Raw genomic sequence first — 27,060 nt, forward strand, 5'->3', positions numbered from 1 at the left:
CCGTTACAGATTGATGCAAGAGTTATACATCCATGGATCGAACACGGCAACATTTCTCCGCAGGACTGTGACGCTAGGTAAGTAGACACCAAGTGAATAATTCTGAATATTCATATTTGTCTTCTTGTTTTAATTTGTATAACTAAACAACTAAAAACAATAACGTTAGCAAGTAGAATATTTGTGACATTATTGCAGCGGTAACGTTAGCCGTAGTCAATCAGATTAACGTTATTCTGACAACGAAATATGTGTTTCTTTGCTATTTTAGCTGCCGCTCCCGTGTTAATTGTTAGGCTTCATTCACACTGACTCAGGGGGAAACCGCTCCTCTTTCCAATCATTCGACAGGGGGTAACGTTACGGAAGTGCCGCAGCGGCCTTGAATAAATGTTTTTTTAATCGATAATCAACTCTAGTCTGCAGGCACCGTTTGAAATAATGAGACCGTTAACGTTAGCAGCTGTTAGTTTAGCTACCGCCAATTTACATTACTCATGTAGATTGAATGATTTCGAAGCTCTCGCCTCCCGCCTGATATAATGCTGTTAACAGTTAAGTCTAACGGAGCGTCCACACAGCAGCGTGCGTTGACGCTTGGCGTGTCTGAAGCTTGGGGATTTTTTGCGAGCAACGCGACCAACATCCAATCACATGAATCTCCCGCCCCCGACATACAAAGCAATAGCAATGTTAAAACAAAGTAAACTGGATATAAAATCCCCAAACAGGCGAAAACCTACCAGTTTCATCCACTGTCTCTGCCACCTCCCTCCATGCCTCGCTCCTCCAGTTTGTATCCCGGTAGATGAACAGAGACTGATCATTCAGCACCGGGTGATTCACTACCGCTATAATGAATTTTCCCTCCATTTTTTGGAATATGAGGAAATGACCTGCGTAGTCTCTCCCAGCATACACGCGGTTTGATTGGCTTGCGCTTGTACTGGCAGATTTGCATAAACGGGATTCCATTGGCTGACGCTTCTGCCGAGGCGCCAAAAGTTGAACATTGCTCAACTTTTGAAGCGAGCAACGCCAGCAACGCTCCACGTCGCTTCCCAAAATGCAGTTCGGCTAAAAGTGACGTCACCCCATTCAAAGTGAATGGGCAGAAGGGTTGGAAGCTTCAACGCACGCCGCTGTGTGGACGGGCCGTAACTCTTCACACTACATTTGGTACTGTACATGTGCAATAGATACATTCCAGTCGTGGAGGAAGTTTCATATGATTTAAGTTAAGTAAAAGTACAAATACCACCCTGTGAATATACTATAAGTAAAAGGCCTGCACTTAAAACCTGACTTAAGTAAAAGTATGCGAGTATAATCAGCTAAATGTACCTTAAGTATCAGTAAAAGCACTCATTGTGCAGTGAAATTGTTCCTGTCAGTGTTTTACTATTTTTGGGATGCTTTTAGGTTTTATATTACTGCTGCATTAATGTGTATGTTGCATTTGACTTCTGTTCATGGTAATGGCCGAGCTGATCTGATTTGCTATCAAAGGTTTTTGTCAGTGTCTGACCCATCCATCAAAATATCATGTACAGTGTAGTTATATTTGTGTTTATTGTTATTGTGACGGAGTGACTCCGCCACTGACAGCCGACACACCAAACATTTCCTGCTCTCTTCCGTCAAATGAACCATGCAATTTCTTATTTATTTTTACTTTTGTTAATTATGGGGAATGATTGTATTAAGAGGTGGTTAACCTGTTTTATGTTTGGGTCGGATTTTTATGTTGAAATGTGGTTTTGAGCTAATTGTGTCACCTGTTGACGGTAAGCCTGTGGGAGGGGCTATGGGCTCATAAGGGACGTTTTTTTTTGGACTGTGGCACTCTGAAGAATGTTGCAGTGAAGGCAACAGCTGGGACGTGTTCGGGGGTTTGTTGCAGAGAAGGCAACAGCCAGAACACGTTTACTCTGAATGAGTGATGGACGGCCTGTTTTTGTCTTTTATTTTGTTTGTTTAAGGTATGCTGGTTCGTATATTTTTTGTTGCTGTTAAGAATAAAGTTTTTTGGAGCGTAACCCAACCGACTAGGCCAGTGTTTGTGAACGGACAAATAGAGCCCCGTCACATATGGTGTCAGAAGTGGGATGGCTAGTCGGAGGAAGCTGGGCGGCGTTGCGGAGCGGCGAACGGGACTACGATCAGCAGCAGGAGGAGAGCGCGGCTGCCGGGTCGGAGCGGGCATGGGAGACGGAGGACGAGGATGAGGACGGGTCCTGGGTGGGCCCAGCGGCTCCTGCGGCCTCGGGGTCGGCCAGTGGAACAGGGCGAGAGGGGTTCCTGTTGGCGGAGCTTCGGGACCTACGGACTTCTGTTTCGGTTGGTGATCCGTATCTTCGGTCGGACTCCGATGGCCGGCCTGATCAGCCGGCGCCTGGGTGGAGGCACTGTGCGGTGCGGAGATTCCACAGTGCCAGTGCGGTGAGGACATGCAAACTGTTTGTTGCGGTTTGGGACGCATTGCCAAAGCGTGGAGGTGGCTGTTTGCCTTTCCAGGTTTCCGCACATCGCCAACCTTGGGGAGGGAGAGGATAATGTGACGGAGCGGGTCACAGAGTGACTGACTCCGCCACTGACAGCCGACACACCAAACATTTCCTGCTCTCTTCCGTCAAATGAACCATGCAATTTCTTATTTATTTTTACTTTTGTTAATTATGGGGAATGATTGTATTAAGAGGTGGTTAACCTGTTTTATGTTTGGGTCGGATTTTTATGTTGAAATGTGGTTTTGAGCTAATTGTGTCACCTGTTGACGGTAAGCCTGTGGGAGGGGCTATGGGCTCATAAGGGACGTTTTTTTTTGGACTGTGGCACTCTGAAGAATGTTGAAGTGAAGGCAACAGCTGGGACGTGTTCGGGGGTTTGTTGCAGAGAAGGCAACAGCCAGAACACGTTTACTCTGAATGAGTGATGGACGGCCTGTTTTTGTCTTTTATTTTGTTTGTTTAAGGTATGCTGGTTCGTATATTTTTTGTTGCTGTTAAGAATAAAGTTTTTTGGAGCGTAACCCAACCGACTAGGCCAGTGTTTGTGAACGGACAAATAGAGCCCCGTCACAGTTATCTTACAGTCATCTCCAGCCTTCAGGAGTACTCTGGTCCAGTGGAGGCAACCCTACATCCTAGCAGTTGGGACCACAAGAAACAGCTCCATGAGTACTACATTGCGTTGGATGGTGAGCTCCTTCCCTGCAAGTCAAGTCTTCCCTGTCAGTTTTGATGAACTTTTTAAAGCACATTATGTGTTTGGGATCTCCTATGACCAGGCCTTAAACGGCATGTACACATTTTTGCAGACCAACATCTACAACATTGATGTAAACTGGTTGCCATGTACACTTTTAGATGTTGGTCATCCTGCTCGGTGATTGTTAGTCTTTCAAAACACTATTTTTGTCAGTTTCCTTTGCACATTAGCACTAGTGTATGGTATTCCACGTTGTCCATTTGTTGTAACAGGGTTTTGGAATGATGACCTCTAAAGTGTTTCCCCAGCCTAAAGAGGCCTAATGAGCAAATGTACACACATTTCCACCTATGACCAATGTATTTTGTGGGTTGTTTGATGTTGCTACTGATTAGACGTTATATTTAAAACACATCAAAATCACATTTCTTTAAATAAACGCCTGTTTTCAAGAATCGGATGTGTACTTTATTTCCTGAAGTGTTAATGATTCACCCCAAAATTGTTTGTTTGGTGTACATCAGCTAAACAGCACTGAAACAGTGTGAAAAATGATGGAGTACATTTTCTCTCTCAAAGTGTTGAATAATCAGCTCTGCACAGTGACACTAAAAGACTGACTAAGAGTACATTTTAACTCTCTGAGGGTTCTAGGTTTACACTGCACGTGTTGGAAAGCACTCAAACAGTGTCAAAAAAGTTATAGTTATAGTGTATATTTATATATAAACACGTTTCAGAGTGGCCTTTTATTGTGGCCAGCCTAAGGCACACCTGTGCAATAATCATGCTGTCTAATCCGCATCTTGATATGCCACACCTGTGAGGTGGGATGGATTATCTCGGCAAAGGAGAAGTGCTCACTATCACAGATTTTTTCAGATTTGTGAACAATATTTGAGAGAAATGGTTATTTTGTGTATATAGAAAATGTTTTAGATCTTTGAGTTCATCTCATGAACAATGGGAGCAAAAACAAAAGTGTTGCATTTATATTTTTGTTCAGTGTATTTTAGCATATTCATACACACTGTTCATACTGCTCACATACTGCTGTGTATATCTAGTGTATTCATACCCCTCACTGTTTTTTCATCATTCAATTTATTCTATATTTTATTCTGTATATTGTGTACATTACTTTTCACTTTACTGCTTTTTGCACTCCTGGTTAGAAGTTAAACTTCATTTTGTTGTCTCAGTACCTGTAATCTGTGCAATAACAATAAAGTTGAATCTAATCTTGAGCAGAACAAATGTATTTACTTAGTACATATCTGACATTAACGATTATACACATTTGTGCATTCCTTATAAATGCAAAGCGAGTCAAGCTGACTCCGGAAGTGGCGGTATGCACCTTAAAGTTGTTTGCAATCCGCCAAAAAACCAAGAGAAGAAGAAGACGAAGAAGCCGACTCCGAGCTGTCCGACTTCAGGCGAGCTTTTTGAGACCTCCCCCGGCTGCGATCGGCTATTCTCGTCTACTTTCGCGGCGAGCCGCAGCTCGTTTCAAACAAGATTATTATGATTGTGTCGTTCATTCCGGTGCACTCCGACAGCATTTAGCACTACATCGAGATTAAGATTAAACTAACTTCTTATGGGAACACCCGCATATACAGTGGGGCAAAAAAGTATTTAGTCAGCCACCAATTGTGCAAGTTCGCCCACTTAAAAAGATGAGAGAGGCCTGTAATTTTCATCCTAGGTACACTTCAACTATGAGAGACAGAATGGGGGGAAATAATCCAGGAAATCACATTGTAGGATTTTTAATGAATGAATTGGTAAATTCCTCTGTAAAATAAGTATTTGGTCACCGACAAACAAACAAGATTTCTGGCTCTCACAGACCTGTAACTTCTTCTTTAAGAGCCTCCTCTGTCCTCCACTTGTTAACTGTATTAATGGCACTTGTTTGAACTCGTTATCAGTATAAAAGACACCTGTCCACAACCTCAAACAGTCACACTCCAAACTCCACTATGGCCAAGACCAAAGAGCTGTCAAAGGACACCAGAAACAAAATTGTAGACCTGCACCAGGCTGGGAAGACTGAATCTGCAATAGGTAAGCAGCTTGGTGTGAAGAAATCAACTGTGGGAGCAATTATTAGAAAATGGAAGACATACAAGACCACTGATAATCTCCCTCGATCTGGGGCTCCATGCAAGATCTCACCCCGTGGGGTCAAAATGATCACAAGAACGGTGAGCAAAAATCCCAGAACCACACGGGGGGACCTGTCAATGACCTGCAGAGAGCTGGGACCAAAGTAACAAAGGCTACCATCAGTAACACACTACGCCGCCAGGGACTCAAATCCTGCAGTGCCAGACGTGTCCCTCTGCTTAAGCCAGTACATGTCCAGGCCCGTCTGAAGTTTGCTAGAGAGCATTTAGATGATCCAGAAGAGGATTGGGAGAATGTCATATGGTCAGATGAAACCAAAATAGAACTTTTTGGTAAAAACTCAACTAGACGTGTTTGGAGGAGAAAGAATGCTGACTTGTATCCAAAGAACACCATACCTACTGTGAAACATGGGGGTGGAAACATCATGCTTTGGGGCTGTTTTTCTGCAAAGGGACCAGGACGACTGCTCCGTGTAAAGGAAAGAATAAATGGGGCCATGTATCGTGAGATTTTGAGTGACAACCTCCTTCCATCAGCAAGGGCATTGAAGATGAAACGTGGCTGGGTCTTTCAGCATGACAATGATCCCAAACACACCGCCCGGGCAACGAAGGAGTGGCTTCGTAAGAAGCATTTCAAGGTCCTGGAGTGGCCTAGCCAGTCTCCAGATCTCAACCCCATAGAAAATCTTTGGAGGGAGTTGAAAGTCCGTGTTGCCCAGCGACAGCCCCAAACATCACTGCTCTAGAGGAGATCTGCATGGAGGAATGGGCCAAAATACCAGCAACAGTGTGTGAAAACCTTGTGAAGACTTACAGAAAACGTTTGACCTCTGTCATTGCCAACAAAGGGTATATAACAAAGTATTGAGATTAACTTTAGTTATTGACCAAATACTTATTGACCTCACCATAATTTGCAAATAAATTCTTTAAAAATCAGACAATGTGATTTTCTTTCTCATTTTGTCTCTCATAGTTGAGGTATACCTAGGATGAAAATTACAGGCCTCTCATCTTTTTAAGTGGGAGAACTTGCACAATTGGTGGCTGACTAAATACTTTTTTGCCACACTGCACCTATGGAGTTCGCCAGATGTGTGTAAATTACTGTTCATGGTCATTTGAAAACAAATGCCGGTATCGGACAGACACAAACACACCGAACACGCTGAGCAGAACACACACACACACATACCATGTATACATCACTTCAGGAGACATTACATTGACTTACATGTATTTCCTAGAGACTTATCCTAACCTTAACCATAACCAACACATGCCTAACCCTAACCCTTACCCTAATCCTAAACCTAACCAAGTCTTCACCCTAAAATTAATGATTCCCCTCATGGGGACCTCCAATTTGTCCCCATAAGAGAGGCGAGTCCCCACACGTGACTGTGTAAACAGATGTTGGTCCCCACAAGTATAGTAATGCTAGGACACACACACACACACACACACACACACACACACACACACACACACACACACACACACACACACACACACACACACACACACACACACACACACACACACACACACACACACACACACCATGCGCCTTGGTGACTGGACATCACCTTCATAAACTCTCCTCTCTACTCTCTCATCCACTCTGGACTCTCTCTGTCCTCTCACATCTCGGCAGGCTCGTCAGTCCCCTCCTGCTCCCTGGCTAAATGATGCACTGCGTGCTAATAGAACCGTCCTTAGGGCAGCAGAGCGGAAATGGTGGAAATCCAAACACCGTGACGACCTCCTAACCTATCAAGCTCTCCTCTCCTCTTTCTCTGCTTCGATCTCTCAGGCAAAAAGCACTTTCTTTCAAGATAAGATCCAATCTTCCTATTCCAATCCTAAAAAACTATTTTCCATCTTCTCCACCCTCTTGGACCCTCCAAAAGCTCCTCCCCCCTCCTCACTTCTGTCAAGCGACTTTGTTACCCACTTTGAAAAAAAGGTTGATGATATTCGCTCTTCTTTTTCTGACTCACCTTTACTCACCGCTGGGTTACCAGACCCTCCTTCCACCCACACATTAACCTCCTTTTCCCCTCTCTCTCCAAGTGAGGTTCTTACCCTCATTACCTCTGCCCACCCTACCACCTGTCCTCTGGACCCTATCCCTTCAAACCTCCTTCAGACTATCGCTCCTGATATTCTACCGTTTCTCTCCCATTTCATCAACACTTCTCTAACTTCTGGTCACTTTCCAAACAGTCTCAAGGAGGCAAGAGTAAACCCTCTCCTAAAGAAACCCACTCAACCCGTCTGATGTTATAAACTACAGGCCTGTCTCTCTCCTCCCGTTCCTGTCTAAATCACTTGAACGCGCTGTCTTTAAACAACTCTCCTGTTATCTCAATCAGAACAACCTTCTGGATCCGCACCAGTCTGGTTTCAAGGCAGGTCACTCCACAGAAACTGCTCTCATTGCTGTCACGGAGGAACTGCACACTGCCAAAACTGCATCCCTCTCCTCTGTCATCATCCTATTGGACCTGTCTGCTGCATTCGACACGGTGAATCATCAGATCCTCCTTCGCACTCTCCAAAAACTTGGAGTTTCTGGCTCTGCACTTTCCCTCCTCACCTCATACCTGAAAGACCGTACCTACAGGGTGACTTGGAGAGGGTCTGAGTCCGACCCTTGTCAATTAACTACGGGGGTCCCTCAGGGCTCTGTTCTTGGACCCCTCCTCTTCTCCCTGTACACAAACTCGCTCGGATCAGTCATTAGCCCGCATGGTTTTTCTTACCACTGCTACGCTGACGACACCCAATTAATTCTGTCCTTTCCCCGCTCAGAGACCCAGGTCGTTGCACGCATCTCTGCTTGTCTAGCTGACATCTCTCAGTGGATGTCTGCTCACCACCTCAAGCTCAACCTTGACAAGACTGAGCTGCTCTTCCTCCCGGGAAAAGATTGTCCCACTCTTGACCTAACAATCAACATCGGCACCTCAGTTGTTTCCCCGACTCAGACTGCAAGGAATCTGGGTGTGACCCTAGATAACAACCTGTCCTTCACTGCAAACATCGCTGCTACAACCCGTTGCTGCAGATACACGCTTTACAACATCAGGAAGATACGTCCCCAGCTGACTCAGAAAGCGACTCAGGTTCTGGTCCAGGCTCTCGTCATCTCACGCCTAGACTACTGCAACTCCCTCCTGGCTGGTCTACCTGCATGTGCCATCCGACCTCTGCAGCTCATCCAGAATGCAGCGGCTCGTCTGGTCTTCAACCTTCCTAAATTCTCCCACACCACTCCGCTCCTCCGCTCCCTTCACTGGCTTCCGGTAACTGCTAGAATCCACTTCAAGACACTGGTACTTGCTTACCATGCTGCGAATGGATCTGGCCCTTCCTACATCCAGGACATGGTTAAACCGTACACCCCAGCGCGTGCACTACGCTCTGCATCAGCCAAACGACTCGTTGCGCCCTCGCTGCGAGGGGGACCCAAGTTCCCATCGGCGAAAACACGTGGGTTTGCTGTCCTGGCTCCAAGATGGTGGAATGAGCTCCCCATTGACATCAGGACGGCAGATAGCTTGCACATCTTCCGGCGCAAACTGAAAACTCATCTCTTTCGACTCCACTTCGAGCGTTAGAACTATTAACGAAGCACTTTTATACTAATAAAGGACTGGCTTACCTAAAGCTAGTTGAGTAGCACTTGAAATGTTTGGCTCTATGAAACCTGATGTACTTATATGATTCTGTTTTCTTCAAGGTTGTGTCTTCCTGGTCGAATGTACTTATTGTAAGTCGCTTTGGATAAAAGCGTCAGCTAAATGCAATGTAATGTAATGTAATGTAATGTAATACAACTAATAAAAGTAATCGGGCAGTTCGATGTGTGTAGAGATGTGTGTAGAGAGGTGTGTGTGGTTAACACATAGCAGCCTGCAGTCAATCGCTGTTCTGATGAAGGTAAACAGAGCGAAGGCGGTGCGTAAAAAGGCACATCTTTACCCGCTGGTGCTGCACTTCTCAGAGGCGGAGTATACGTCCCGCTGCCTCCTGATGCTGCAGCCATTTCATGAAGTGAAGGAGGCTTTCCTTCTATAAAACAGCTGCGGGCAGCAGATACCGTGAGGTCCCGGACATGAATTCATAGATCAAGGCAGACTGGTTTACAGACTCTCCTGTTTTGCCAATCCGGTGCTTAAACAAATAGCTCTACACCCCTGGCCGACATGTATGAAGTCCGAGTTTGAAATATATCTCAAATAATGTATGCACTGCCATTTCCCCACATAAACATAACAGGCATTAACATTAAACGGTTGTCTCCTGTGCGCTCCTCTTCCTACTTGGCGCACCGGTAACTTTCTCGTGCGCACAAGAGGCTGAGACCTGCTGAGAAGCCGAATCCCTCGGAACATCATAATAGCCATTTTCAATGGTTTTCTGGTGGAAGATTAACTAGGCTACTGGATGAAATAATATGAATATAAAACAAATATTATGATAATTTTTTTTTATATATTTAGAATTCTGCAAATATTACGATAAACTCACAGCTATTTCGCGGCCCGGCAGTAACACCTCCGCGGCCCGGTACCGGTCCGCGGACCAGGGGTTGGGAACCCCTGCATTACAAGACATCTATCAATATGTGTGTATACCTCCACCATTAAACTGTCAAATTCTGCACATTTCTTATACTATCTACATACATAAGAGTATAATTAATGTGTATAATATCAGTTAAAATACAGTTGCAAGAAAAAGTATGTGAACCCTTTAGAATTACCTGGATTTCTGCATAAGTTGGTCATAAAATGTGTTCTGATCTTCATCTAAGTCACAACAATAGACAAACACAGTCTGCTTAAACTAATACCACACAAACAATTATATCTTTTCATGTTTTTATTGAACACACCATGTAAACATTCACAGTGCAGGGTGAAAAAAGTATGTGAACCCCTAGGCTAAAGACTTCTTCAAGAGCTAATTGGAGTCAGGAGTCAGCCAGCCTGGAGTCCAATCAATGAGACGAGATTGGAGTTGTTGGTTAAAGCTGCCCTGCCCTATAAAAAATACACACCAGTTTTGAATTTGCTATTCTTAAGAAGCATTGCCAGATGTGAACCATGCCTCGCACAAAAGAGCTCTCAGAAGACCTACGATTAAGAATTGTTGACTTGCATAAAGCTGGAAAGGGTTACAAAAGTATCTCTGAAAGCCTTGATGTTCATCAGTCCACGGTAAGACAAATTGTCTATAAATGGAGAAAGTTCAGCACTGTTGCTACTCTCCCTAGGAGTGGCCGTCCTGTAAAGATGACTGCAAGAGCACAGCGCAGAATGCTCAATGAGGTGAAGAAGAATCCTAGAGTGTCAGCTAGAGACTTAAAGAAATCTCTGGCACATGCCAACATCTCTGTTGACGAATCTACGATACGTAAAACACTGAACAAGAATGGAGTTCATGGGAGGACACCACGGAGGAAGCCACTGCTGTCCAGAAAAAACATTGCTGCACGTTTGAAGTTTGCAAAAGAGCACCTGGATGTTCCAAAATATTCTGTGGACAGATGAAACCAAAGTTGAGTTGTTTGGAAGGAACATACAACGCTATGTCTGGAGAATCCAAAGGGTTCACATACTTTTTCTTGCAACTGTAAGTGCTTCAACATAGTTAACATGGCAGGAAAGCAATATATTAGACGTTAAGTACTTTGTCAGGCTTCATATTTATCTGTAGATAGATACCCCCAAAGCTTTTTTCTTATTTGAAAGAAGACCTTAACCTAAAGTATTCTTTAATGTTTAAATAAAGGTTAATTAGTTTGTCTGTTTTGCACATCCTCCTATTAATATCTTTGTACATCCTGCACTAAACTGTTTTACAGTATCTTCTTTTATATTCTATATTTCTATCATTGACCTTCTACTTTCCCCCTATGAAAGTAAGTACTCTTAATATTTTTTTCATCAAACATCACAGACAGAAAGGTATATCCGTCATTTAATGGTAAGCTATTGAAATGGTGATTCCATAGATGTGTCTCCCATCACCCAAATCCCCTGACTATTCTCTCAACTCAGTATTTGCATTCTTATATTCAAAGGAAATCAGTAATATCTTTAAAAATTACAAGTCCTTTTCTATCAGCTGTGCACCGTTATGGTGTAAATATAACCTATCTAATCTACCAATTGGATCAAATATAAAAGTCAGACGAATTACTATTGATACTGCAAGGAGACGTATTGTGTGAAGAGAAATGTAAGATGTTATTTAATTGTTGTTATATTTATGATCCATGTCACGTATTCGGCATGTTCATTCAGCTTTTTGGCATGTTAAAACTATTATTTTCTGCTTCGCTCATGAGAGTAACAGCTGGCGAAATTACAGCCTCGCCTACTGATTTTAATTTAACCATATATCGAGCCCAATTCTCGATTTCAAATGATTAAAATCAGTGTTTCCCCTACCATTGTCTTGCGCCCTGCCAACGGAGCCCCGCGCCCTGCCTAAAATTCAAGGTGTTTTAAAAAATATATATATTAAATATAATATATATATATATATAGCACCAAATTGCAACTGAAGTAATCTATCTACGGTCACTTTTCACATTGAACATGTGCTCTTTTATTAAATAAACTAAAGGCCTATGTTATTTATCCAATGTATGTGCATGTTTCAGTGTCCACTGCTTTGCGTATTCACATTCTCCCTCCGCTCTGTTTCTGAAGCGCGGGGCTTCAAATCTGCATTATTGCCCCGAGCTCTGCTGTCTGCCCGTTTGTGTCCCCCCCCAGTTTCAAATTCGTTTATTATTATTTTTTAACCGCAAGCCGTTATCGTCACGGGAGAAGGACACACACAGCCTGCCCAGGTGGACGCGCGCGAACGCGACAACGAACGTAGCGTGCGCATTCTAGAAATAGCACATAGATGGTGAGCAGGTACCGCGGTTTTGAACTACAGTATTGAATTCGACAGAAAACAACAATGAAACGCCAGCAGAAGAATAGTCTAATGAGTTGGGTGAAAAAAAGACAGGAGATGTGAGTTGGTTTATTCAGTAAATTAGCTCAGGATGGATGTTCTGTCTACACCTGTTGATGTGAGGCTAATGCAGGATTTGCTAGCTTGATGCTACCGGCATTTAGCGGCAGTGACTCAACAAATTGCCTCTTAAAATGTATCGTCAGCAATATATGACAAGCAGACTGCTTTTAGACTCACACCAAATGCTCAATATGATCATAACTAGGGTTGGGTACAGAGAACCGGTTCCAACATTTCGATTCCAACGGCATCATTTAGAAATGTGAATTTCGGTTCCGCTTTTTGATGCCTGAGGAAATGTTTCTCGCCGCTCTCCGTAGCCTACTGTATGACTGCGGCGGGGCGGGAAATGTAGCGTTGTACCTACACTTCCTACAGCGTAACCATGTTCGCCTAGGGCGCCAGATCTGTGGAGGCGCTGCGCTGACAGCTCTGGGAGAAAAAAAAAAGGTTTTGACCGTTGGGGCTCATCCTAATTTTCGGCCTTGATGTAACAACATTCATATTAAGTAAATGTAACACCCTTTTCATCCCGGTTACACTTTTCATTTGCCCTGTACGATGGGCGCTGTAAGTGATGAAAATGGGGGATGTTGGCTTATCTGGCACCCGCAGCTCACAGCCAAAGTGCGAGTGAGCGTGGGAGCGAGCGAGGGAGAAAGGGAGGGTGCACCGGTACCAGCGCTGTTGTTATTAGCATCTGGTGCTAGCTGCTCTAACGGAATAAGAAGATGTTTCTACAACGATGTGGAGGGAGAGGAGAGTCATCTCCAGTCAGACTGAGAGGGTGATAACTACAGCTCAGTGAGGTAAAGGACTGAGTGTTTAGATAGTTAACTTTAGTCTAAGTTATCTCAGTGGGTCTCAAACGGTTTGGTCACAATTTATGTAAGCACATATTTCCAAGGCACTCCTTTATAATTATTGGGATAAAACAGGTTTGAAATCATTCCAATGTATACTATAGGACAGTAAACCAGACATATCATTTTAAACTGGAGAGATAAAAAAATATGCATAAATAAAATAGTAAAATAAGATATGAATGAACAACAAAAATAAAATACGTTACATGTATTTGTTATTGGCTATGGTAGGTTATTGGTTATGTTCACATACTTATTTAATTATTAAAATGTAAACTGATCTTTTTCATATGGGTGTTTAGAGTTGTACCCCCTAGATCTAGTCTCTAGTAATTCTGCTTAAAGTGCACCAGATTGAAGCATTTTACTTTAAAATGTTCAAACATTTCTTCCAGGTATGCCTGAGAAGGCAGATATGCTTGTTTTTCTCAACAATAACTGTTATTTAAAAGTTGGACTGTTGCAGCTTCAGTGGTTCTCAGGTTACAGTTACATAGCAGTGAATATAAACAGACTGATTAATGTCAATATTACTGTAAACTAACCTGTGTAAAAGTTTCTCGAATAAATGTAAAAATAACTTAGTAGCCAATGGGGACACACCCCTGAAAGTCCCGCCCACCTGGGATGTTTGTGTCAAAATCTCAAACAAAAAATGAGGGAGCGCAAACGAGAAAGCTGCAGCGAGAGCAAAAGTCTGATCATTGAGAAAGAATAGACAAGAACTGCAAACAAAAACCTATGTTAAAACAAAGAAAAAAGACTTATAGTTTACATGATTACACAAATGATTTGTTTGCAACTTATAGTTTTATTTTAGAAATGTATTATATTTTGCTTGACTTAGTTTTTTTTCTTTTAAACTCATAGTTTTGCTTTATTCTGAGAAAGTGTTGCTTTATCTTTATGATACAAAACTAATCCCATAGTGGAGCTGCCTCCAGCAATAGAGGATGAGGCAGAGAGCAGCAGCAGCAGCATAGGGTTGCAGCAGGTATGTTATATGCTGTAGTCAGGTGATTTAAATGTATCAATAAAAGGAAGAAGTGTAGGCTACATGATAAGAAGGGAATACAGTTTGAATAAAAGTAATACAAGTAATTACTTTTTTACTTTTGTACCGAATTTTTTTTTCGGGGCACCCCCACGTTGGGGGGGTACCCGAGCAGCACCCTGCCAAGGCAGTAAACCTAGGGGAAACACTGAAAATGATATTTATAAATGACTATCATTATTATAAGCAAGACAATAAATGGCAAAGATATGTAGAAAATAAACGTATTTAAGATACATTCATAACAAACGTAACATGGGAGAAAATATGTTTCTAGAAGATATGTAGAAAATAAACATATTTGAGATACGTTCAACACAAACGTAACGTGGGAGAAAATACGTTTCTCAGAATTGAAGGGGAAAAACACAAAAACATTGTACACAATTTAAACCTATCAATGTCGTTTAATTAACAAAGATAATCTGGTGTTTTTGAGTTGATGAGTAGTGGAGATATCACTGTCAAATCAATCGACAGTAAGGAGAATACTTACTTCCAGGTGTACAATTTTCCGTTATCCAATGGGAATGGACGCACATTGCCTTTAACAGCCGCCGACATAAACAGATGCGGTGCTTCCATGAGCGTCAAATACCGCCGCCGATGGAAATACATTGCAATCAGTTGAAAGCTCTTTGCGTCCGTTTATGAAGCTGAAGGAGCCACGGCGCGTCCCAACTGCACGCCACGGGACCCTGACCAAGCTGGACGTTTAGGGAGTGAGATTCTGTTGCGTGCGTTGCTCTCAGAGAAAGGAGACGGCCACAGCTCCATAGTATCAGTTTGTGTGCCAGCATGTGTAACTGAAGAGAACGCAAACCCCCTTGACGGTTTATATACGATACTGTGGTCGTGTTGTCTGTCCTCACGAGGACATGATGTCCTTTGAGAAAAGGCAGAAAGCGTTTTAGGGTGAGAAACACCGCTAAAAGCTCCAGATAGTTTATATGTAACCGCTGGAGATCTCTGTTCCAGAGACCCCTCACAGGTCGACCTTCGTTTATACCCCCCCAGCCCGAGAGAAATGCGTCTGTGGTGACAACTTTCCGTCATAGGACAGCACCCATAGGCACGCCCCGTACCAGGAAATCCGGGTGCAGCCAGTGGCTCAGTGCCATTACGCATTCAACAGTGACCATCACTCTCCGTGCGCCATGACGGGCGGGGTCCAGTCTGAGGGCAGCTACCCAGCGCTGAAAATCCCTCATGTGTCCCTAGTCGTAGCACCAGGATGGCTGACACCATGAGCCCCAGCAACCACAGACATGATCTGAAGAGAACATATTTGCGTGGCCGGAAATGAGCGAGGCAAGCCCTGAAGGCTTTCACTCTCTCCGCTGACAGGCGGGCTGTGAAGGACACTGAATTTAGGCATAAACCCAGGAAGACGATTGCACCCCTGACTGACAACCTCGGCCGACACTGCGCATGCACGAGGTGCATTGACAGACTCGGTTACCGTCCGCTTGCTGAGGGAGGCGACAGCCCCCCTCAGAAGGGGCACGGTCACCTGACTGCTTATTATTTTTCTTGCCATTATTTTCGAATGCATCCTTGGCTTCAAGCCTGAAAACGACAGTGAAATATGCTTTATTAAAGAACGTGGACATGTGCTTGTGTGACTTAAACGGCAGCAGAATCTGCTGTCTCCAACATAAAGTCCACCTTCCTCATGGCGCGAACCTGGGGATGTTATTTGGACATCACACGAAATGACGGAGAGTCGGGGGCATGGGTGGCCTCCAGAAGCACATTCCAACGCAGAACAGGTGGGGCTGGAGAACAGGAAACTTCCAGCTCTTCCACCGAGGAGAGGAGGGAAGGCTGTCAGGCCACTCTCTTCTTCTTCCTCACTTGATGACCGAAAGTCTGGGCCAGCTGTGCACCTGCTGTCGGGGCCGGGGACTTCCTTGGCCAGTTCGTCCTTGGCCCCATGTATCGGGTGCCGGCCGGCATATCGCTAGACATGAAAGGGTCTCGTCCCGACAGGCTACCTTGGCGTGCTAGCCGTCGGCGGAGGCTCTTGACGGTGAAGCGGGCACAGTGTCCGCACGAACCGGGGGCGTTGATAGCTTTCCGGGCATGTTCCAGCCCAAGGCAGGACGAGCAGACCTGGTGTGAGTCCATGCTCGATATTTTATACCCGCTAGGGGTGTAACGGTAGCCTTTTTTTTACGAGTGGGAAAAAAGTCTGTCATTCAGGGCAGTATCCACTAGACTATATATAATCCAGGGGGGCGGTATTGCGCCTAAAAGCTGCTTGCCAGCCGCCCTTAAACAACAAATGAAGAAGAACACAACAAAACGAACACATTTATTATTTATTTTGTAATATTTTCAAGACATTTAGTTTTGTTTTACAGCTTATTGAACCCATCAGCCATTATAGATAATATGGCCATCTGAGTGTGTGTGGCACTGCTTGTGGTTTGTTTTTAACTGTGTAATACAGTTAATTATTCAAAAATTATAGTTCCTTATTTGTATAATGAAACTTGCACTACTGTTCAAAATAAATAAAAAACAAACCTGGAATTATTCATTTGGGATTTTTTTTGCTTTTTCTTGTTGTACCGAACCCGTACCGAACCGTGACCCCCAAACCGAGGTACATACCGAACCGTGAATTCTGTGAACCGTTACACCCCTAATACCCGCAGCCGCAAAGTCGAGCCTCAGAGCCTCCGTCTCCTCTGGTGTGAGGGAGAGAAGGGTCCATCCTCGATAGAGTGCCGACTTGGAGGGACGGAACAATAACTGGTATTGGTACTGGTACTGTTCAATAATCAAAAACCTTACCGTTAAAAAACGGCGGGGAAGAATCGAGTATTAACTGGTGTGTTAATATTCAAATCTATGCAAGTGTAGCCGGCAAGCGTCCGGCGACCGAAAGTTAGCTTAGAGTAGTTCAGTCTATGGACAGTTAAGCTAGCCAGGCTACTGATAATTTAGAGATGTGCTCCGAAGCGAGAAGAGGTGTTTGAATGATGCTGCGTCGTAGCGTAAGCTACTTAAAGGGTGGGTGGATTCCCTGACGTAGTCGTCAAGATCACCAGCCAATCAGGATTGGCGTAATGAGATTGATGCTTCTGAGGCATACGCGGGGAGGCACATCCCATAGTGAGACATCGAAACGAATGTTATGAATGAGAACCCTGCTTTAAAATATTTAGCACTATGGGTGAATATGTGTGTAGGAGCTAGTGCTGTGCAATTTAATCGATCCTGCGATATATATCGATATTTAGTTTTCCGAGAAGTATCGATATTTCAGCCGCGGGTATCAATCAATCAATGATTGATACATTAAGTCTGATAACTGTGTTCGTTATTCTCGCGTCCAGGAGAGAAGCTTTAAAAAGGAGACTAATTGAGTCTCTGAGAAGGTTCAAATGTATACTTTAATTAATAAAAAGCGCGGTAATGTTACAAGCAGAAGATGGTTCAGTCAGAAAAACAAACTGTGTTCTGGCTCTCGTGAGCGAAGGGAAGAGAGCGAGCTCCACCTTTCCAGCTGTTAAATATCCTCTGCTGGCTCCTCCCTGTGGGCCGGTTGGCGCTGCTGGGGGCCGGCCCTCCACGTCTCCAATGTTCGTTGTTGCGCATTACAGAGGATTCAGACATTGTACATTAAATATATAACTAAACACGCCTTTTCTCCTCCTTATCTCTTTCATGAGTTTTTAGTTAATACATTTTAAACGCTGTAATCAATACTCCAAAAATACCTCACGGCTGGTATAATTTCCGGTAGTTCTGGATGTTGTCTCATGCTACCCACGTCTGTAAACAAACGTATTCAAATAAACTACCTTCATTTAATATTCAGCAATAATAATATCTCGACGTCTATAGTTGTAGTGTTGAAATCAGTAGGTTTCGGTGTGCAACACTTCGTGTCATATCGCTACTAAATTCACCTCTATAGTAAATGGTATATTAGCCACATGCTAAATGCTAACCGGGGATGAAGGATTTTCAGAATAAAAGCTTAACAACTGGTTGTGCACAAGAACTTCTGGTTTTTCAGTATAAAACAGCATTTAAACTGACGGTATGTTTAAGGTACTTTATGCCATCAAAACATTGATTTTAATTTCTAACAAGTCCCATTCAAATCCCCCGTGTTCCGCCACCTGCTGCACCTTTTAATTCTCCATTGTCCATTGTGATACTGCACTTTATGTACTTACGTTTCAAAGGCTTGTAAGCTACAGTTTGCACTGTTTCAATAAATGAAACTAATTTTCTCACCACATCTTTTGATTCATTTTGTCCAGCATTTGCAAGCTGTAGACTCTCTGTCAGAGCCATATATTGTATAATTGATGCTTTCAGTTTTCAGTTGAATGTATTCAATCCAAGTCAATGGAACACTCACAAGATGTCACCAAAATCACACTGTCCCTTTAAAATCTTTCAGAAAATTATATAAGTGTATCGAATTATATCGAATCGTATCGAATCGTATCGTTGGCTGAATATCGTGATATATATCGTATTGTGAGCTGAATATCGTGTATCGTATCGTATCGTGAGATTAGTGAATTGCTACAGCCCTAGTAGGAGCCCAAATGTCTTACTCTAAATGTCTTGTTTTAAACATGGTGAATTTTGCTCAGGTAAATGTCAGTAAATGAGCCTTCTTTATTGAAAACTTTTTTTGTTTTGTTTTGTAATTATAGCCAGCTATTTGGGCTGTTGTACTCTGTTGTGTCTTAATGTTGAAGGAACAAATGTTTCTATCGAATCAAATGAGCTGTTGTGTCTAGCTGTGAAAATGATCTGTGGATGGAAGGAGGCTCAGATGTTCTAATTTTTCAAATGTATTGTGGGCTGGGTGAATAGGAAGGAGAAGCGGCTGCTGTGCCTCTGTGCTATGTGTATGGGCGGATACAACTTGAGAGTGTGATTCCCTGTGCTGTGTCCCTGTGATGCATCCACAAGTTCAACTGTTTTGCTATGTTTGAACTGTCTACAATATTGAGCCAGTTTCCTACCTGCACCCCACTCAGACAAGTATCGGCCATCAGCAGAGAACTTGAGGATCCTGGCGTTGCAGTAGCCATCAGACACAAAGATGTTTCCAGTGTCTCCGTCCACAGCCACGTCGGTGGGCTGGCAGAAGTGGCTGCTGTCACTGCCTGGTGTGAAAGCCTCTCCTAATGCCAGCACTGTTCTATCTCTGCCATCGCTGCTCACCTTTACCACCTGGTGAGTGTACAGAAGGGTTCCAGGTTCATTATGTATGCATAGATTCAATCTGTGTGTTCAATCTATTCTGAATATAGACCTTCTGCTTACGAATGACTCTTAGTGTATGGTAGTTGAATACTTGATTGTGTTTTATTCTGCCTTTCCCCTGCTAAAATTACTTTGAATAAGGGACTAGATGCAGGAGGAGGCTCTCTGGAGGAGCTATAACCAAGGATACACTGATGTAGAGGAGAGGAGAGAGGAGGCTCTCTGGAGGAGCTATAACTGAGGATACACTGATGTATCCTCCGGGGATGTATTTCCGGCAACAGTGATGTTTAAAAGAGGCGTGACGCACGGCTGGACTGATCTCATCCAATGACAGCTCTGCAAACTGTTCCCGTTGTGATTATAAGTTATTTAAGATGATCAAATGTGCTTCAAGTGTTATGCCCTTTACCGTTTGTTTACTCACTAATCACATCTCTCCTGGATATTAGGCTACTTTCTTTATTTTATGAACTGCTTTAATGGTGACGCAATGTTTGTCTACGCTTCCCTGCAGTCTCTGGATTTCCTTGCTCTCACTGAGACCTGGATTACTCCATTCAACACATCCACCCCAGCAGCTCTCTCCACAGCATATTCCTTCTCCCATACACCCAGACCCACTGGCAGAGGAGGTGGCACTGGTCTCCTGCTCTCTCCCAAATGGAGCTTTTCCCTCTTCAAGCTACCTAACTTCACTCTTTCCACCTTTGAATTCCATGCCGTCACAGTAACCCATCCTATACAATTAACCCTTGTTGTTCTCTACCGTCCACCAGGCGCCTTGGGGGACTTCTTGGAGGAATTAGATCATCTCCTCTCACACATCCCTGAAACTGGCCCTCCCGCTGTACTTCTCGGAGACTTCAACCTCCAGACGGGGAAGATAGACGAACTAACATCTCTGTTAACCGCCTTTGCTTTCTCACTTTCTCCTTCCCCACCGACTCATAAAGCTGGCAATGTCCTTGATCTCATATTCTCAAGGAACTGCTCTACTTCTAACCTCTCTGTAAACCCGCTCCACACCTCGGATCACTTCTTTATTTCATTCTCTCTACCCCTTTCCAAACATAACAAACTAATCTCTTCTCATTCTGCACCTGTCCGCCGTAACTTTTGTTCCCTCTTCCCCTCTACTAGGGATGGGTATCGTTTCGGGCTGCACGATTTTGGGAAAAAATCTAATTGCGATTTTTCTGACAAATATTGCAATTTGAATTGCGATATTTGTTTTTAAGCGACCCATTGTAAGTTTATTTAAAATCGATTAATCGTTCAGCTTTAGTATCGTTTGAAATGTATCGATTCCGATTCCGGTTCTGCTTATCGATTCCGGTTCTTATCGATACCCCGTTTCGATTCCAAAATTGTAAAAGAAAGAGGTCAAACGTTTAGATAACAAAAATATCTTTATTATTTTAAGCTTTAACTGAAATTGTTACAAATAAAAAATATACATGCAATACAAATGTATTGCACAATAGCTGTGCTTTATTTTAACTGAGCTATGCCTGTGGCAAGCTATTAACAGGCATTACACTGTGCCTTGTCTTTTTCTTTCTTAGTGTAGTGGAGCCTCACTTCAGAGCGTTTACCGCGACCCATCTTTGGTGTTATGAAGTGACTGAGCTTGTGAAATGTCTACGGGAGGGCGTCTGTCGCCTGTCAGCGCAACTTACATGATGCCGTTTAAAAAAATTAAGGGTTGTGCCGGCCGTCAGCGTACAGAGCCGGCCGTCAACGGCCCGCTGACGACCGGCCGTTCTGTGATTCTCCAGGTCCGCCCTGTATTCCACCGGGTCACCGCGGTGCAGACGGACCTGCTGGAATACAGGGTCTACCGCGTTTAGGAACCGTTAAGCAGAACCGAAATTGTGTATTTTGTATGGGTACCCGGTACCCGGCATTTTCTTATCGGTTCTCATCTGGAACTGAGTTTCGGTTCCCAACCCTACCCTCTACTCTGACCTCATCGGTGCTCTCAGCCCTCCCTTCGTCTAACTCGTTCCAACTCCTGCCTCCAAATTCTGCTGCAGAAACTCTCCTCTCTACTCTCTCATCCTTTCTGGACTCTCTCTGTCCTATCACATTTCGGTAGGCTCGTCAGTTCGGTAGGCTCGTTTGGAAATCCAAACACCATGACGGCCTCCTAACCTATCAGGCACTCCTCTTTCTCTGCTTTGATCTCTCAGGCAAAAAGCACTTTCTTTCAAGATAAGATCCAATCTTCTTATTCCAAAAAACAATTTTACATATTTTCCACCCTCTTAGAACCCCCCAAAGCCCCTTCCCCCTCCTCCCTTCTGTCAAGCGACTTTGTTAACTACTTTGAAAAAAAGGTTGATGACATTCACTCTTCTTTTTCTGACTCACCTATACTCACCGCTGGGTCACCAGACCCACCTTTCACCCACACACTGACCTCCTTTTCCCCTCTCTCTCCAAGTGAGGTTCTTACCCTCATTACCTCTGCCCGTCCTACCACTTGTCCTCTGGACCCTATCCCCTCAAACCTCCTTCAGACTATCGCTCCTGATATTCTACTGTTTCTCACCCATTTCATCAACACTTCTCTAACTTCTGGTCACTTTCCAAACAGTCTCAAGGAGGCAAGAGTAAACCCTCTCCTAAAGAAACTCACTCTCAACCCGTCCAATGTTATAAACTACAGGCCTGTCTCTCTCCTCCCATTCTTGTCTAAAACACTTGAACGCGCTGTCTTTAAACAACTCTCCTGTTATCTCCATCAGAACAACCTTCTGGATCCGCACCAGCCTGGTTTCAAGGCAGGTCACTCAACAGAAACTGCCCTCCTCGCTGTCTCTGAGGAACTGCACACGGCTAACGCAGCCTCCCTCTCCTCTGTCATAATCCTGTTGGACCTGTCTGCTGCATTCGACACGGTGAATCATCAGATCCTCCCTCACACTCTCCAAGAACTTGGAGTTTCAGGCTATGCACTTTCCCTCCTCACCTCATACTTCGAAGACCGCACCTACAGGGTAACTTGGAGAGGGTCCGAGTCTGACCCTTGTCAATTAACTACAGGGGTCCCTCAGGGCTCTGTTCTCGGTCCCCTCCTCTTCTCCCTGTACACAAACTTGCTCGGATCAGTCATTAGCCCGCATGGTTTTTTATACCACTGCTACGCTGACGACACCCAATTCATTCTGTCCTTTCCCCGCTCAGAGACCCAGGTCGTCGCACGCATCTCTGCTTGTCTAGCTGACATCTCTCAGTGGATGTCTGCTCACCACCTCAAGCTCAACCTTGACAAGACTGAACTGCTTTTCCTTCCGGGAAAAGATTGTCCCACTCTTGACCTAACAATCAACATCGGCACCTCTATTGTTTCCCCGACTCAGACTGCAAGGTATCTGGGTGTGACCCTAGATAACAACCTGTCCTTCACTGCAAACATCGCTGCTACAACCCGCTGCTGCAGATACAGTCTTTACAACATCAGGAGGATACGTCCCCTCCTGACCCAGAAAGCGACACAACTTCTGGTCCAGGTTCTCGTCATCTCACACCTAGACTACTGCAACTCCCTCCTGGCTGGTCTACCTGCATGTGCCATCCGACCTCTGCAGCTCATCCAGAATGCAGCGGCTCGTCTGGTCTTCAACCTTCCTACATTTTCCCACACCACGCCGTTCCTCCGCTCACTTCACTGGCTTCCAGTAACTGCTAGAATCCACTTCAAGACAATGTTATTTGCGTACCATGCTGCAAATGGATCTGGCCCTTCCTACATCCAGGACATGGTTAAACTGTACACCCCAGCACGTGCACTCTGCTCTGCATCAGCCAAACGGCTCGCTGCACCCGCACTGCGAGGGGGATCCAAGTTCCCATCAGCTAAAACACATCGGTTTGCTATCCTGGCTCCAAAATGGTGGAATGCGCTCCCCATTGAAATCAGGACAGCAAAAAGCCTACACATCTTCCGGCGCAGACTGAAAACTCATCTCTTTCGACTTCGAGCGATAGAATTACTAACAAAGAATTACTAACAAAGCACTTATATACTAATAAAGGACTGGCTTATCTATAGTCAGTTGAGTAGCACTTGAAATGTTTTGGCTCTATGAAACCTGATGTACCTATATGATTCTGTTTTCTTCAAGTTTGTATATTCTTGGTCCAATGCACTTATTGTAAGTCGCTTTGGATACAAGCGTCAGCTAAATGCAATGTAATGTTTACAGTGAGAATAGCTGCTGAGGTCAGTGCAGAAAGCAGAGCAGTGTGTATAATATATATCACTCAGTATATATATAACGGGCCTAAATAACACTCTTTATTTGTAGGCTTTAGTAGAAAACTACAAATAAAGAGTAGATCGTTTTCATAAAACTCTATAGTGCTTCACATAATAAAATACACAACAGCTGTAGCCTGATATATATTATATGCTGTAGGAGCAGTAGGGGTGTGTTGAAGAGTGTGTAGGTGTGTGTTGCACATTGCAGTGTATCCCCTACCATTGTCTTGGAGGGGCGCTGCGCCCCGCCAACGGAGCCCCGCCAACGGAGCCCCGCGCCCCCCCTAAAATTCAAGGTGTTTCAACAAAAAAAAAGTTGTATTTATTTATTTTTTAATATATATATATATATATAGCACCAAATAGCAACTAATCTATATCTACTGTCACTTTTCACATTGAACATGTGCTATTTTATTAAATAAACTAACGCTTTCATTTTAAGTTGTGAGTTTAGTGTTTTTGACCCTAAGAAACACTGATGCATTAATCAATAACAATAATCCAGAGCTCCTCTCTGCTCCGGAGGATTTACAAAATATATATCACAATGCCATCCCCCCTCCCCCAAAGCAGTAAACCTAGGGGAAACACTGCATTGTGTAGGTCTGTGTTTGGCCTGTAATTGAATGTCCCCATTGAAGCGACCAGAGAGAGGAGAGGGAATGATATCCAATCACTGATAGCGTTACGTTATCATGTGAGCGCTCTGATACTTGTTTGATTCTGAAATCAAAGGCAGATATAAGGCATGGTTCACATCAGATCTTTCTGATTTACTACACTAGCGCAATGTGGCATGGTCAAAAAGCAGGAGTACAGGTCTTGGGTCAGATTGGCTGCTCCTCAGGCAGCTGAGAAATGCATGTACTGTCAAAATCAGAAAAGCCAAAGCTGATCATCTCCTAACTGAAACTTCAAACAATTGAAATAATCCCCTTAAATTCTGGACAACAATCAAATCAAATCATTAGCCGGAAACAAAAATGTTATTAAGCTTCCACATTGTATTGTCAAGGAGGACTCAGTTCAAACAACAGCCACCTTAAAAGTAGTACATTATTTTATACATTTCTTAGAAAATAGATAGCACTGTGAAGCACTTTTTATTGACTTGTCAAAGGCTTTTAATACAGTGGATCATGCCATACTGTCACAAAGACTCCTTAGTATCGGTCTTTCAGATCGGCAGTCTGTTCATGCAGATCAGTGTGTGCGGGCAGAAGGCTTAACTTCTACATCTCTTCATGTATCCAAGGGTGTGCCACAGGGATCGGTTTTAGGACCATTGTTATTTATTATGTATATAAACAGTCTTGCAAATGTTCCTTTATATGCTGATAATACAGTAATTTACTGTTCTGCGTCCACACCGAATCAGGCTCTTTGTCAGATCTAGACTGCTTTTAACATTGTACAATCTAACCTATGTGATTTGAAACTTGTTTTAAATGTTGGAAAGGCAAAGCTCTTGTGGTTCTCAAAAGCTAAAATGAAGCACTTGAACCTCGAGGAGGGGAAATTAGATAAATGGGAAAGGTCCATGAAGTAAACACTAACAGGAACAGCAGTGTTTAAGGACTAGCTATTGGAACAAAAACTGTGAACAGACTGTGACGGTTACAGTAAACCTAGATCAGTGCTCTTTGTCGCACGCCCACACTACGCCATCACAACAAAGAACACGTGAATCTGACCAATCTCCTTCCACTCCCCTGGTTCACACAACCCCTCCCAATGCAATGTCACCTCAGAGCAGCCCTGCTCAACACACGCTCCATCCACAATAAAAGCCACATTCTGAATGAATTCATTAAAGACAATAACCTGGACTTTCTGTGTCTGACCGAAACGTGGCAAAAACCCCTGGACTATTTTTCTTTAAATCAAATCACCCCAGCAGGATTCACATACATTGACAAACCTTGCCCAGAAGGGCGGGGTGGTGGTATAGCTGCTATTATCAGAAAGAACATACAAACTACCATAATCCCCATCCCCAATGTTTCTTCATTTGAACACCTGATATTCAAACTCTCTGGTCACAGCCATCATTCACCGTCCACCGAAGCCAAACCCCTCCTTTCTCTCTGACCTCTCTGACATTCTCACTCAGCTTTCTGCCATATCCCCATCTGTTCTCCTCCTAGGTGATTTTAACATTCATGTTGACGACCCGACCTGCAAATATGCCTCTGAATTTATGGAAACCCTTCACTGCTGCAACTTCTCTCAACACATTAACTTCCCAACACACAGCCCTGGTCACATCCTGGACTTGGTCTGCTACACTGGTCTCACCATCCATCATCTGTCCAGCCTCAATCTCCACATCTCTGATCACCTGGCCGACATCATGGACATCAACATCCCCATCCCCGCCCAAAAGCAAAAACGCACAATAACCTACAGAAATCTCAAATCCATCTGACCTTCAGCAATCACTGCCTCCATTACCTGCAAGAGGTCTGTCCCCCCCCCCCCACTTTCTGAAAACCCATCTGAATTTGTTGACTATTATAACATCACCCTCTCCTTCTGTCTCAATGAACTGGCCCCCACAAAAACATACTGGTATACCCCCGAACTCCGCCAAATGAAATCAAGGAAACGTCAACTGGAACGCCAACACAAGAAAACCACACTAACAGTCCATCTACAAATCTACAAAGACTATCTCCAGCAGTACAGTAACGCACTCAAAGCAGCCCGGTCTAATTACTACTCACAACTCATTCAGTCTGGCTCCAGCAACCCCAATCGTCTGTTCTGTTGTTACCAAGGTGGTTGCTAGGGACGCTGCTATCAATATTATTTCTGTTATGTTGTGTAACTGTTTAATGGTGTTATCTTTATTGCTACCCCCTTCCCCGTCAATTTATAGTGTTGGTCCACAGCGCAAACGTATTAGTTTAAACAAATCTGCATCTAAAATTGTGGCATAGATACGTTATTTTTTATTTTATTTTACATCCAATTATCAATACAAATCATAAATGATTTACGAATGGAACTTAGTAAGTTGGGCTCAAATAAATCTTGCATATTACCTGATGAAGAGCCACATCTGTGACCCAGTAGTTATTATTCTTGTCTGTAGTTATTCCGTGAGGCAAGTAGAACCTGCAACATCAGAGATGTGAATCAATGCAAGTTCTGACTCAGGTTTAATGCAGGAAGTACCAAATATACTGTACATGGTTGCCTGTTCATACTCATCAC

The 27,060-nt window shown here is 43.8% G+C and overlaps 1 protein-coding gene across 8 annotated transcripts in view; it reads right to left on the minus strand.

The window, feature by feature from the left end:
* The window catches only part of pam (peptidylglycine alpha-amidating monooxygenase), a 208,794-nt gene that overhangs the window by 28,611 nt on the left and 153,123 nt on the right, over nucleotides 1–27,060 (minus strand). For all 8 annotated transcript variants that reach the window (XM_034233276.1, XM_034233268.1, XM_034233271.1 and 5 more), the window contains 2 exons: nucleotides 26,889–26,961; nucleotides 19,325–19,535 (listed from right to left, as the gene is read on the minus strand). In XM_034233276.1, coding sequence (XP_034089167.1) covers nucleotides 19,325–19,535; nucleotides 26,889–26,961 — 284 coding nt within the window. The remainder of the gene's footprint in view (nucleotides 1–19,324; nucleotides 19,536–26,888; nucleotides 26,962–27,060) is intronic.

The sequence above is a fragment of the Gymnodraco acuticeps genome, unplaced genomic scaffold, assembly GCF_902827175.1.
Source record: "Gymnodraco acuticeps unplaced genomic scaffold, fGymAcu1.1, whole genome shotgun sequence".
Lineage (NCBI taxonomy): Eukaryota > Metazoa > Chordata > Actinopteri > Perciformes > Bathydraconidae > Gymnodraco > Gymnodraco acuticeps.